The 14,149-nt window shown below is 49.7% G+C and overlaps 1 protein-coding gene across 2 annotated transcripts in view; it reads right to left on the reverse strand.

The window, feature by feature from the left end:
* The window catches only part of samd13 (sterile alpha motif domain containing 13), a 63,616-nt gene that overhangs the window by 34,681 nt on the left and 14,786 nt on the right, over positions 1-14,149 (reverse strand). For both annotated transcript variants that reach the window (XM_038793667.1, XM_038793666.1), the window contains exons 2-4: positions 11,066-11,201; positions 6,771-6,874; positions 4,277-4,358 (exon numbers count right to left, since the gene is read on the reverse strand). In XM_038793667.1, coding sequence (XP_038649595.1) covers positions 4,277-4,358; positions 6,771-6,874; positions 11,066-11,108 — 229 coding nt within the window. In that variant the 5' untranslated portion in view covers positions 11,109-11,201. The remainder of the gene's footprint in view (positions 1-4,276; positions 4,359-6,770; positions 6,875-11,065; positions 11,202-14,149) is intronic.

Here is a 14,149-nt window from a genome sequence, read left to right on the forward strand (position 1 = left end):
AGGAGGAATTCTTTTCAGCCAGAGGCTGGTCAATCTGTGGAATTCTTTGCCGCAGAAGGTTGTGGAGGCCAAATCACTGAGTGTCTTTAAGACAGAGATAGATAGGTTCTTGATTAATAAGGGGATCAGGGGTTATGGGGAAAAGGCAGGAGAATGGGGATGAGAAAATATCAGCCATGATTGGATAGCGGAGCAGACTCGATGGGCCAAGTGGCCTAATTCTGCTCCTATGTCTTATGGTCTTATGATTGGCCACGCTAAATTGCCACTTAATTAGAAAAAATGAATTGGGTACTCTAAATTTATTTTTTAAAACTTTAAATCTGAGATAGATACATTTTTGTTAAGCAAAGATATTAAGGGACTTGGACCAACATGGAGTTAGGTCACAGATCAGCCATGATCTCATTGAATGGCGGGACAGGTTGGAAGGGCTGAATGTTCTACTCCTGTTTCTATATTCATCCACAAGACGCACTGTGGCATGTCACCAAAACTCCTTCGACAGCACCTTCCAAACCACTACGACCAAGATAGACAATGGCAGAGGGTACATGGGAACACCACCACCTGCAGGTTTGCCTCCAAGCCACTCACCATCCTGACTTGGAAATATATGGCCGTTCCTTCACTGTCGCTGGGTCAAAATCCTGAATTCCCTCCCTAACAGCACTGTGGGTGGACCTACACCACATGGGCTGCAGCGGTTCACAAACACAATAGGTAAAGAGAATAAATGCTGGCCTTGCCAGCGACGCCCCCATCTCCTGTACAAATTGCTTTTAAAGTGCTCCTTATTTCTCTGGGTGGGAGATTGAAAAAGCACTGCCGAAAGATGAGGAACCAACAAGCTGTTTTATTTGACATGATGGATGAACGGGGTGTATAGGGGTGTTTTGAGACAGGAGTCACACACTCCCAAGATGTGGGCCTGGCTTACTGGGGGGGGGTCCCACTGTGCTCTCAGCTCTCACTTACATCACCAAGCAGCTGGCAGTGCACGCCCAGATACCTCACCGTGACCGATCAACTAAACCAAGTTTCCTCCGGTGTCGGTAAGGGACATTACCCCGATCGGTGGATGAAGCCTGGAACGATGGACGAGGCCAACGATCCTGTCAGGGTGTCAACAGCCGAGAAGGTGGACAGCAGCAAGACGTGGGGCACGTTCCGGGGGACTGTCCTGACAAAGTCGACTCGAGACCACTGACCTCAGAAAAGATTGGGGCCTTGCGGAGGATCATCCCACCGTTAGCAATGAAACAGTCGCAAAAAACGCTGTGGCCTCCGCAAAAGTGCTGGCACAACATTCCACCCAACCCTCGTCGGCAAGAAGGAGGGGCCTGAAGAGGTGACATGATTGAAGAGTAATAAAAACAGCAAGTGTTGGGAATACTCAGCAAGTCAGGCAGTAACGGAGGAGTGCAACAAATATTCCAGCTTCTGATTTCAGGTCAGAGAGCAGACACAGTAAATCTGTTTCTCCCTCTGTCCTGATAACGTCTGGCCTCTTGGGTATTTCCAATATTTTCTGCGTTTATTTCGGATTTCCAGCAGGTGCAGCAGTTTGTTTCTGAATAAACTGCTGACATTTAATAATAATAATAATCTTTATTGTCACAAGTAGGCTTACATTAACACTGCAGTGAAGTTACTGTGAAAAGCCCTTAGTCACCACACTCCGGCGCCTGTTCGGGTACACAGAGGGATAATTCAGAATGTCCAATTCACCTGACAGCACGTCTTTTAGGACTTCTGGGAGGAAACCGGAGCACCCGGAGGAAACCCACGCAGACACGGGGAGAATGGGCAGCACGGTAGATAGGTGGATTGGCCATGCTAAATTGCCCTTAGTGGCCAAAAAGGTTATTGGGTTACGGGGATCGGGTGGAAGTGAGGACTTAAATGGGTCGGTGCAGACTTGATGGGCCAAATGGCCTCCTTCTGCACTGTATGTTCTACGTATGTTCTATGTAATGTGCAGACTCCACACAGACGGTGACCCAAGCCGGGAATCGAACCCAGGACCCTGGTACTGTGAAACAACAGTGCTAACCACTGTGCTGCCGAGTCGCACTTTTATTACAATTCAGTTTCTGATCACTCCTCTGTAATGGCACAATGGACACATTATTGCCATCCTGCCCTCTGGGTTTCTGAGTTAGTTCGCTGCACATGTCTGGCAATAACCATCAAAGTGACACCTCCAACTCTCAATGTGACTATCCCAGATTCACCTCGAAAGCAAGACCAGCCAATCCGGAACATTGTTATTCTTATTATTAGCATTGACTCCTCTGCCCAAAGTCTGAGAACTACCCATATCTATCAAGTGCCTGAAGGTCTTGTGACGCAGTGGGTAGCGTCCCTATCTCTGGCCTGGGTTTGAGTCCCACTTCAGCACTTGGATGGCCAAGAAAGTTGTCAAACAGGGCGATGATCAGATTGCAAATCCTTCCAATATGCCTGACGGCGGGTGGTAAAGAGGAGAGGTTCCTGGTCAGCAAGGCTGCAGGAGGCAGTGGTAAACCACTGCAGTATTTTACCAATAACCGTGGACCAATCCAACGGAAATCCATGGCCACCAGTGCCATGTTAGGGTGAATGGATGAGGAACACGTGCCTGACTTCATTCCACATGCAAAGTGCAAGTCAAATTTAAAAGGAGGCAGAAATCTTAAAATTGTTACAGTGGCTCAAACCTGATGGGATGAAAATGTTAATTTCCAGACTATTAATCTCCAGACAGTTGGACAATGTCGGTCTCGTTCCCAATAGACACGACCTGCAATCCATTTTGGTTATGATGAAATGGGCAGGTTAGGTCAGGTCCCTGCCTGGAGGGATTTCACAACAGAGCCTACCAGCCTCTTCCCATTTCCCCAATCTCTCTTCAGCCTTACAATCAGAAGGGGGTCGGAACAGGGTGAGAAGAATTCTCACCGTGTTTAGTGTTTAGCAATAGCATCATCACTCACACCCATCCCAGTCAGGTATTACATGGATTAGAAGCCAGGATAAAGCTTGCCACAAATGTGCATCAATCCCCAAACGGCACAGAAACCAAGTCATTCAACTCAACGAGTCTCCGCCGGTGTTTAGACTTCACACAGCCGCCCTCCCATCCCAAACCCAACCTCCGTCAAACAGTCCATCTAGTGAGAGCTTTGCTGGAATTCTGTTGTGAGCTAGAAACTCATTTGAAAGATTATTTAACTTCAGTTTGTAAAATTTCTTTTCTCCCTCTTGACGCCTTCATTATTCACCTTTTAAAAATCCCCATATAAATAAAAGAACCTATTGGGTGGCATGTTGGCACAGTGGTTAGCACTGTTGCCTCACAGCTTCAGGGCCTCCGGTTCAATTCCGTCCGCGGGTCACTGTCTGTGTGGAGCTTGCACCTTCTCCCCGTGTCTGCGTGTGTTTCCTCCGGCTGCTCCGGTTTCCTCCCCACAATCCAAATATGTACAGGCTATGTGGGTTGGCCATGCTAAATTGCCCCTCGGTGTCCAAATGTTAGGTGAGCTTACGGGGATAGGCCAAGGATTGGGCCGAGGTAGGGTGCTCTTTCAGAGTGTCAGTGCAGACCAAATGGCTTTCCTCTGCACTGTAGGGATTCAATGATTTCCCTCACTGATTAAAAACCTATCTCAGCCTTGAACATACTTAACGACCCAGCCCCTCTACAGCTCTCTGCGGTAAAGAATTTCACAGATTCACTCCCCTCTGAGAGACGAAATTCCTCCTCATCTCTGTCTGAATCTCGGGCGACGCCTCACTCTGAGATTCTGCCCACTGGTCCTAGACTCTCCCACAAGGGGAAACAACCTCTCAACATCTACCCTGTCAAGCCCCTTAAGAATCCTCCATGTTCAATAAGGTCGCCTCTCATTCTTCTAAACTCCAACAAGCACAGGCCTGACCTACTTAACCTCTCCTCATTAGAAAGTCCCTCCATACCGGGGATCAACCTAGTGAACCTTTTCTGGACTGCCTCCAACGCCAGTGTATCTTTCCTCAGATAAGGGGATGAAAACCCGATCAAGACCCATCACGATTTTAAAAAAACTTCCATCAGGTAACCCCTGAACCTTCTCTCAGAAACTAGGCCCAGTCTGCTCAGTCTTGATCATGAATATTGGCGTTCCACCAATTTCGGTGAAACGCTGCCACCTGCAGACGGGCCTCAGCATTGCAGGGCCATTCACACCTGCCCAAGTGAATACCACGCGCTCGTTCCCCTATCCGACCAATTCATCCGAGGAGACGTTCCTACCTGTTGAGTGTCCCGACACATCTTGAGTGTGACCATTCATGCCACGAGACTTCTTGTACGTGTCACAGTTCAAAAATACTGACTGCAAGCACAAAGAGTGAAGACAACGAGAAAATTAGAGAAGATTTCTGCCTTAAAGACGAAAGGGTTGAGCGAGAGTTTGTTATGGTATTCAATATATTAAGCAGCTCAGATGGGGAAAAGACAGAAATTTACTTCAAAGCACAACAGGCTAGTCGAACAAAAAGAAGACATAGAAAATAGGAGGAGGCCATTCAGCCCTTTGAGCCTGTTCTGCCATTCATCATGAGCATGGCTGATTGTCCAACTCAGTAACCTGTTCCCGCTTTCCCCCATATCCTTTGATCCCTTTCGCCCCAACAGCTGTATCTAACTCCTTCTTGAAAACGTACAATATTTTGGTCTCAACAGCAATTTGTGGTATCAAACTCCACAGGTACATCACTCTCTGGGTGAAGAAATGTCTCATCTCTGTCCTAAATGGTTTACCCCCCCTTATCCTTAACTGTGACCCCTGGTTCTGGACTCCCCTGTCATCAGGAACATCCTTCCTTCCTAGCCCTGTTAGAATTTTAAAGGTTTCTTTTGTGGTACCCTCCTCATTCTTCTAAACTCCAGCCAATATAATTCTCCCCGACTCAATCACTCCTCGTACGTCAGCCCCGCCATCCCAGGAATCAGCCTGGTAAACCTTTGCTGCACTTGCTCGACAGCAAGAACTTCCTTCCTCAGATAAGGAGACCAAAACTGCAGACAATATTCCAGGTGTGGCCCTGTATAATTGCAGCAAGACATCCCGGCTCCTGTACTCAAACCTTCTCGCTATGAATGCCAGCATACCATTTGCCTTCTTCACCGCCTGCTGCACCTGCATGCTGACCTTCAGCAACCTGTATACAAGGACACATTCCCCTCTCTCAATCTATAGCCATTCAGATAATAATCTGCTTGTCTGTTTTTGCTGCCAAAGTGGATAACCTTTTTATAAAACCTTTATTGTCACAAGTAGGCTTACATTAACAATCCAATGAAGTTACTGTGAAAAGCCCCTAGTCGTCACACTGTGGCGCCTGTTCGGGTACACAGAGGGAGAATTCAAAATGTCCAATTCACCTAACAGCACGTCTTTCGGGACTTGTGGGAGGAAAGTGGGGCACCCGGAGGAAACCCACGCAGACACGGGGAGAACGTGCAGACTCCGTACAAACAGCAACCCAAGCCGAGAATCGAACCTGGGACCCTGGCGCTGTGAAGCAACAGTGCTAACCACTGTACTGCCGTGCCTCACATTTATCCACATTACACTGCATCTGCCATGCATTTGCCAAATCACACTGAAGCATATCTGCATCCTCCTCACAGCTCACCCTCCCAACCAGCTTTGGTCCCATCTGAAAATTTGGAGATATTACATTTAGTTCCCTAATCTGAATCATTAATATACATTTTGAACAGCTGGGTGCCTGTACCGATCCCCAAGGTAACCCACTAGTCACTGCCTGACTACGTAGTTTCGTCAACTTTGAGAGAGTAACTAAGAACAAGCTATTCCCATTGGTGGAAGAGTCGAGAATCACTGGGCAGAGATACAAGTCAAAATCAGGGAGGGTCCTTTTATTTCACACCAGTTGCTGTGAACTGGAATGAGCTGCTGGATGAAGTGAAAGAAGCAACTTCAATAAATAGTAACTTTCAAAAAGGGAATTAGGTTAATATTGAGAGAGGAAAGGTTTATGGGAAATGACAGGGAAGTGGGACGAATTGGACAATGGGGCGGCACAGGAATAATGGGCCAAATGGCCTACTCCCCTGCTTTGTTTACTGCGATTCCATGGACCTGGGGCAAAATTCTTCCCTACCCGGCGGGGCGGGGGGGGTCCCGGCGTAGCGGAGTGGCGCCAACCTGTCCGGCGTCGGGCCTCCCCAAAGGTGCGGAGAATAGGGGCTAGGCTCGCGCCGGAGTGGCTCCCGCTACTCCGCCCGGCGTCGAGGCTGGCCAAAAGGCCTTCGCCGGCCGACGTGAGTCCACGCATGCGCCGGAGCGTCAGCGGCTGCTGATGTCACCACCGACACATGCGTGGTAGGAGGGGGTCTCTTCCGCATCCGCCATGGTGGAGGCCGTGGAGGCGGCGGAAGAAAAAGAGTGCCCCCACGGCACTGGCCCGCCCGTCGATCGGTGGTCCCCGATCGTGGGCCAGGTCACCGTGGGGAGCACCCCCCGGGGTCCGAGCGCCCCGCGCCCCCCCCCCCCCCCCCCACCAGGACCCCGGGGGCCCGCTCGCGCCGCCAATCCCGCCGGCACAGAGGTGGTTTAAACCACGTCGGCGGGAGAGGCCTGACAGCGGCGGGACTTCGGCCCATCGCGGGCCACCTGCGGGGGGGTCAGAGAATTCTGCCCCTGGTGTCTCCTAACCCAAACAGTCCCAAGAACACTAAATGTTCCCCAACTCCCCAGGCTGAATATAGTACTTACTGATTCAGTAGGCTGTGTACATTCAGGAGCCGTCTTATTCTTGCAGTTGTTCTGTTGGGAAACGAGTTCCATTGACTCTGTCTCAGGGGCACCTCGCTCCAAATCTGTGTAAATATTACATAGTTAATAACGCTTTGCAGCCTCCGTCATCTACAGTTCATCTCAAACTCTGCTGCCAGTAAAGTCCCATTTACAGATCGCCCAAGTGCTTCCTGAGATACACAGGTTCTCGGCCTTGCTGTCTCGCTCCTCTGCTTGGCAATTCTCTCCAGCGGTTTCCGTGCCTCTCCGTGTTTCTTTCAGATGTTCCCAAAACAAAAAAAAACACCGCCTCTTTGGCCAAACCTTTGGTCACCCATCATCTCTTCATGCGACTGTCAAATTGTGTTCCGTGAGTGACCTCGGGGAACATGCCGAAGGCGCTCTGGAAATTTAAGCTGCCGTTGTAAATCGGGTACCGTCATGTGTTACGTCGCGTTTACGGCATTGAAACCGGGCATTCGGCCCATCAGATCACACGGGATTCCTCCCACACTTCATCCTCCGACCCTGCCAGCATACCTTTCTTCCTTTGTCTGAATACTGAGCTTTGCCTTCAATAAATCTACAGAAAAATAAAGTGAAGTACAGAAACACGCAAGATCCTCGGAGGTCCTGACAGGGTGGGTGTGAAGAGGATGTTTCCTCTTGCACGAGAATCGAGAACTAGGGGCCACTGCTTAAAAATAAAGGGTCGCCCATTTAAGACAGGTGAGGGGAATCTTTCTCTCTCAGAGGGCCGGGAGTTTCTGGAACTTTCTTCCACAAAAGACGGTGGAAGCAGGGTCAGTGGATATTTTTAAGGCAGGGTCGACACATTCGTGACGAGCAAGTGGGTGAGGGCAGTTATTGTGGGGTAGGCCGGAACGCGAGGCTGAGGTTCAGGAAAGCCACAATCTTCATGAATCATAGAAATGACAGTGCGGAAGGAGGCCATTCGGCCCATCAAGTCTGCACTGGCCCTTGGAAAGAGCACCCTACCAAAGCTCACGCCTCCAAAGTCCAAAGATGTGCAGGTTAGGTGGATTGGCCATGATAAATTGCCCTTAGTGTCCAAAATTGCCCTTAGTGTTGGGTGGGGTTACTGGGTTATTGGGATAGGGTGGAGGTGTTGACCTTGGTAGGGGGTAGGGTGCTCTTTCCAAGAGCTGGTGCAGACTCGATGGGCCAAATAGCCTCCTTCTGCATTGTAAATTCTATGTAAAGTTAATGAATCGGAACAGACCCTATCCCTGTAATCCCACTTAACCTTTTTGGACACTAAGGGCAATTTAGCCTGGCCAATCCACCTAACCCACACATCTTTGGACTGTGGGAGGAAACCGGAGCACCCGGAGGAAACCCACACAGACGCAGGGAGAACGTGCAGACTCCGCACAGACAGTGACCCAAGCCAGGAATCTGCAGATAGTGTGGGCCGTGGCCTTCGGTGAAGTTAAACGAGTTGAAGAGTTCGATGGCTTGATCACCCGCTGTTGAGAGGGGAAGCGCGATCTTCCTTGCGTCGGACGCACCCTCGAACCTGAGGCTTCAATGTGCAGCAGAAACTTTTGCTTGAATACCCGTCAGTCGGCACTGAGATTGTCGGAGGTCCTGAGCTGGTGAGGAGCCTGAATCTTCTCCATGGTGCCGGGATACATTTGCTGGTCGTCACGGAGCAGACTGAGGTAAGCCACCTTAAATTAGCAGTCCCCTGGTATCATGTCGTGCTAAGGTACACTGGCCTAACACTGGCTGCAGTTTAGATCAGAAAGATGCTCCAGACCTTGAAGTTAGTTCAATCAGGTTTATTGAACCAGTAGCACAGTTAGCACAGTTCTCTGTGAGTTCGACTCTCTGCTAACCTAAGTGTGGTTACTCTGTCTGACTGAACCAGACTAGCTCTTGGTCATGTAGTGGAGGTGTGAGATTGTAACAACACCCTTGACTGACTCTCCAGGTGTTCATCAGTGGAAAGAGGCGGCGTGTGAGGGCCTTGTGTCTTTTATAGTCAGATCCCACCCCTGAGTGTCCTGCCTGCTTATTGGTCATGTCCTGTTCTCTGTGTCCATTAGCTGCTTGGCGTGTGTGTGCCTGCATACCATGACAACACCCACATTACACAAATGAATAAAGAAAAACACATTTCACAGGCTTTAGAACACAGAACATAGAACAGTACAGCACAGAACAGGCCCTTCGGCCCTCGATGTTGTGCCGAGCAATGATCACCCTACTCAAACCCACGTATCCACCCTATACCCGTAACCCAACAACCCCCCCTTAACCTTACTTTTTAGGACACTACAGGCAATTTAGCATGGCCAATCCACCTAACCCGCACATCTTTGGACTGTGGGAGGAAACCGGAGCACCCGGAGGAAACCCAGCCACACACGGGGAGGACGTGCAGACTCCGCACAGACAGTGACCCAGCCGGGAATCGAACCTGGGACCCTGGAGCTGTGAAGCATTTATGCTAACCACCATGCTACCGTGCTGCCCAAACTGCTTTACTGCAGTTTGCTTTACAACTTTACAAGCATAAACGTGCTTTACAACTGATTGGTGTTCTAGGAAATGTGCAGTCAACGATAAAATAACAATGGGGTGGTGGCACAGTGGTTAGCACTGCTGCCTCACAGCGCCAGGAACCCAGGTTCGATTCCCGGCTTGGGTCACTGTCTGTGCGGAGTCTGCACGTTCTCCCAGTGTCTGCGTGGATTTCCTCCGGGTGCTCCGGTTTCCTCCCACAGTCCAAAGATGTGCAGGTTAGGTGGATCGGCCGTGCTAAATTGCCCCATAGTGTTAGGGGGAGTTACGGGTTTGTGGGGGAGTTGGCCCAGGGAGGGCGCTCTTTCAGAGGGTCGGTACGACTCGACGGGCCGAAAGGCCTCCTCCTGCACTGTAGGGGTTCTACAAACTTATATTTATCTGGTACCTTTAACATAATAAAATCTCCCATGACATTTCAGAGGGGCATTGTAAAACACACCATGACACATATTAAGTCAGATGGCCAAAATCGAGGGGGCAGGAGGTACATCTCGTGATTAAATTAGCTCGGACAGAGCATCATGAGAGAAATCGGGGATAGGGCAGAAGGGAGGGGGTGGGATAAAAATGTGGCAACTAACCTGAGAACAGGAAAGCAATGGATGGTCAGCTAATATATTTCTGATATTCTCATAGAATTTACAGTGCAGAAGGAGGCCATTCGGCCCATCGAGTCTGCATCGGCTCTTGGAAAGAGCACCCTACCGAAGGTCAACACCACCACCCTATCCCCATAACCCAGTAACTCCACCCAACACTAAGGGCAATTTTGGACACTAAGGGCAATTTATCATGGCCAATCCACCTAACCCTGCACATCTTTGGACTGTGGGAGGAAACCGGAGCACCCGGAGGAAACCCACGCAGACACGGGGAGGATGTGCAGACTCCGCACAGACAGTGACCCAAGCCGGAATCGAACCTGGGACCCTGGAGCTGTGAAACAGTTGTGCTACCCACAATGCTACTGTGCTGCCCGTGCTACTGAGTGAGGAATGTTAGCCAGGTTGAGTAGAAGAGCTCGCTCTTGTTTTGAGTTAGAATATTTTACATCCACTTAAACAAGCAGCACAGTCCTTTGTTTAATGTCTCAGTTGAAAGTTAGCATTCCTAATGATGCTGCACTGAAGTATCAACCTGGATTACTGTTGTGTTATGTACTCTGGGATAACACAGGCTGCAACTCGATGCAGCTTTGACCAAAAGATACTCCAGACGTTGAAGTAAGTTCAATGTGATTTATTGAACCATTAGCACAGTTCTTTATGAGTTCGACTCTCCTGCTAATATTGCTGTAGTAACTCAGTCTAACTAACCAGCCTGCTCTAAGCCACGTGGTGGGTGTGATGCTTCTGATCTGCCCTTGTCCTATTCTCTAAGTGTTGCCTGTGGAAAGAGGCAGAGCAGGTGTGCCCTGTCCATAGATATGAGTTGTGTAATGCCCTATGTGGTAGTGTCACCTCTGGGTGTCTTGACTGCCCATTGGTCGTGTCTTATTCTATGTGTTCATTAGCTGCATGTCTGCATGTCATTACGTCTCTGGCGCTCCCTCTGGTGCTTACTTAGTCGTAGTGTATTTACATTAACCCCTTGTGATGCATATCACCACAATTACATGCTCAGGGTTTTATTGGGGAAGGAGGGTTTGGACACCAGATAGAGGTGAGTGCACTATCCAACCAACCTCCATTCAAACCCTTACTTTAAAAGAAGACTCAAACCTGGATTCCGCCATTCTTCAATCTCTTTCAGCTCTGGTTCCATGCACTCGCTGTCTGGAGGGGCTGCAGCTTCTGAAGGGTTAACTAACGAAGCGCTCGCTTCAATTGCTTTCTCTCTCCGAGTCCTTCCATATCCCTAGAAACAAAACAAAGGCAGAGAATTTAGGGGAAGTCTCGGGGGTGCACCAACTGTGAATTGCCTTACATCGAACAGTACAGCACAGTACAGGCCCTTCAGCCCACGATGTTGTGCCGACCATTTATTCTAACCTGAGATCAACCTAACCTACACCCCTTCAATTTACTGCTGTCCATGTGCCTGTCCAAGAGTCGCTTAAATGTCCCTAATGGCTCCACCACCTCTGCTGGCAGTGCAGTCCACGCACCCACCACTCTCTGTGTAAAGAACCTACCTCTGACATCTCCCCTATACCTTCCTCCAATCACCTTAAAATTATGTCCCCTCGTGATAGCCATTTCCGCCCTGGGGGAAAGTCTCTGGCTATCCACGCCTCTCATCACCTTGTACACCTCTATCAAGTCACCTCTCTTCCTCCTTCGCTCCAGTGAGAAAAGCCCGATCTCCCTCAACCTTTCTTCATAAGACATGCCCTCCAGTCCAGGCAGATCTGAAACGAACAGTTGTATCAGGTATTCCATGCAATCAGAGAATAAAGCACTGTTCCCAAAGCGCCACATGCGCAAATACCAGGCGAACTAGAAGTAAAACAAGGATCATAATCCATCCGCAAAAATTTGCTAACTTTCAAAAGGGGGTGAGGGACAAACGATTAATAAATTCCTTTGTACCAAAGTCACCACTGTTGTGTCTCCAGCCGTGAGTGGAAATGCATTTTCTCGACTGGGAGCTGGTGGGCGTTGTGATAATGTCAGTGGATCAGTAATCCAGAGGCCCAGGCTATCAATAGGGGACCTGAGATCAAATCCCACCACAGCAACAGGTGGCATTTAAATCCAATTAATAAAACCCGCAGCGATGCTGGCCATGAACATTTAATTGGCCATTTCATTGGCTGGGACAGATTCCCTAACTCTTGCAGGCCGGTTGCCAATCCTCGTTCATTCCGGCCCCAAGGAAAATGGCTAGGAACGAGCAGCATGACTGATAACCAATACGCTAGCCGGTGTCGGGAAATTCATGCCCATTTAAGTTCCCATCCCCCTAGCTGCCTCGTACATCAGACTTTAGTGGTGCAATGTATTACAGAACTATGGAAACTTTAACCCATAAGAAAGCCCATTGTGATATTGCCCCACGTCTGGGATATGGGCCATAATGTTACGCTTCCTCGCACAGCAGGTTCCAAAACAGCAGGGATGGGAATCCCTCAGGATCAGGTCCATCCTGACCCAGACACCACGTTACAGTGGGGTGGACAGGGCCTCGAGACGGGAAGTCTGCCCGTGACCCTTCTAGGACCATTTATTGGCCTTTTCCCACTCGGCCTCAATTTCTAGGTTGGCGGGTGCCTTTCGACGCAGGCTGGGGAACAGGAAAAAAGGTCCTCTCCCTCCATCTCGGGCAGGAAGGCCCCTTCAGTCCGGGGACGTCCTCTCCTGAAGGACACGAGACTTCCAGACCCCCCCCCCCCCCGCACTCACCACCAAGCCCACCCATCCGCAGGATGGGCGGCACGGTAGCATTGTCGTTAGCACTGCTGCATCACAGCTTCAGGGATCCGGGTTCAATTCAGGGTTCGGGTCACTGACTTTGCAGAGTCGGCACTTTCTCCCCTTGTCCGCGTGGGTTTCCTCCGGGTGCTCCGGTTTACTCCCACAGTCCAAAGACGTGCAGGTTAGGTGGATTGACCATGATCAATTGCCCCTTAGTTACGTCAGATTACTGGTTTACAGGGATAGATTGGAGGCATGGGCTTAAATAGAGTGTGGTGCAGACTCAATGGGCCGAATGGCCTCCTTCCACATTGTATATTCTATTCTATGAAACCCAGGCTATCCTTTACCCACCCCTCCCCAGGACCCCTGCTACTTGGCATCAGTGCAGGACCTGGGGCTTTGTCTGAGGCACAAGGCTGCAGTACAGCCTCTGGCCACTGCAGCACTGTGCCTGGATGGGCTGGATTGACTGACAGCTCTCCAAGGTTGCACGTCCTTCCAAATACGGAAGGGAGGATGGACTGCTGCCAATCAACGTTCATTAAAACGAGAAATGGCAGCAGGCCTGTCAGAGTAGGCGGCGGTGCGTTCCTTGAAGTCCTCCGAAGGACTTTACACAGAGCACTCGACATCCTGGAACTTCAAGGCCAATTTCTATGTTCTTTCTTAATGCGCGTTAACATTTTTAATTTAAGTAGCATCGAAAGTTTTGAAAACATCCTTTGCATAGAATTACATGGGCGGTAGATGTGCAGCACGGAAACTGGCCATTCGGTCCATCTGTTCCATGCTCCACTCGCGCCTTCTTCCGCCTTTCCTCATCTCAATCTATCATCGAACCCCTCTGTACCCTTCTGCCTCACATGCTTGTCTAGTTCCCCATTAACATATCTTTCACTATGTGCTTCAACCACTCCCCGGGGTAGCGAGTTCCACTTTCGCACCATTCTCTGGGTGAAGCAAAAGCAATGTGAGAAAGAAACCTTTCCAGGCGACGGGCGGTTAAGGTTTGGAATGCGCTGCCCGAGTGTGGGGTGGAGGCAGGTGCGACTAAGGCATCCAGAAAGGAATTAGACTGTTATATGAAGGGTCACACAGTGGTTAGCACTGTTGCTTCATAGCGCCAGGGTCCCAGGTTCGATTCCCGGCTTGGGTCACTGTCTGTGCGGAGTCTGCATGTTCTCCCCGTGTCTGTGTGGGCTTCCTCCGGGCGCTCCGGTTTCCTCCCACAGTCCAAAGATGTGCTGTTAGGCGAATTGGACATTCTGAATTCTCCCTCCGTGTACCCGAACAGGTGCTGGAATGTGGCGACTAGGGGCTTTTCACAGTAACTTCATTGCAGTGTTAATGTAAGCCTACTTGTAAAAAATAATAAAGATTATTATTATTATTATTATTATTAATAAAAGGAAAAATGCGCAGGGTAACGGGCAGAAGGCGGCAGAG

This window comes from Scyliorhinus canicula, chromosome 4, assembly GCF_902713615.1.
Source record: "Scyliorhinus canicula chromosome 4, sScyCan1.1, whole genome shotgun sequence".
Lineage (NCBI taxonomy): Eukaryota > Metazoa > Chordata > Chondrichthyes > Carcharhiniformes > Scyliorhinidae > Scyliorhinus > Scyliorhinus canicula.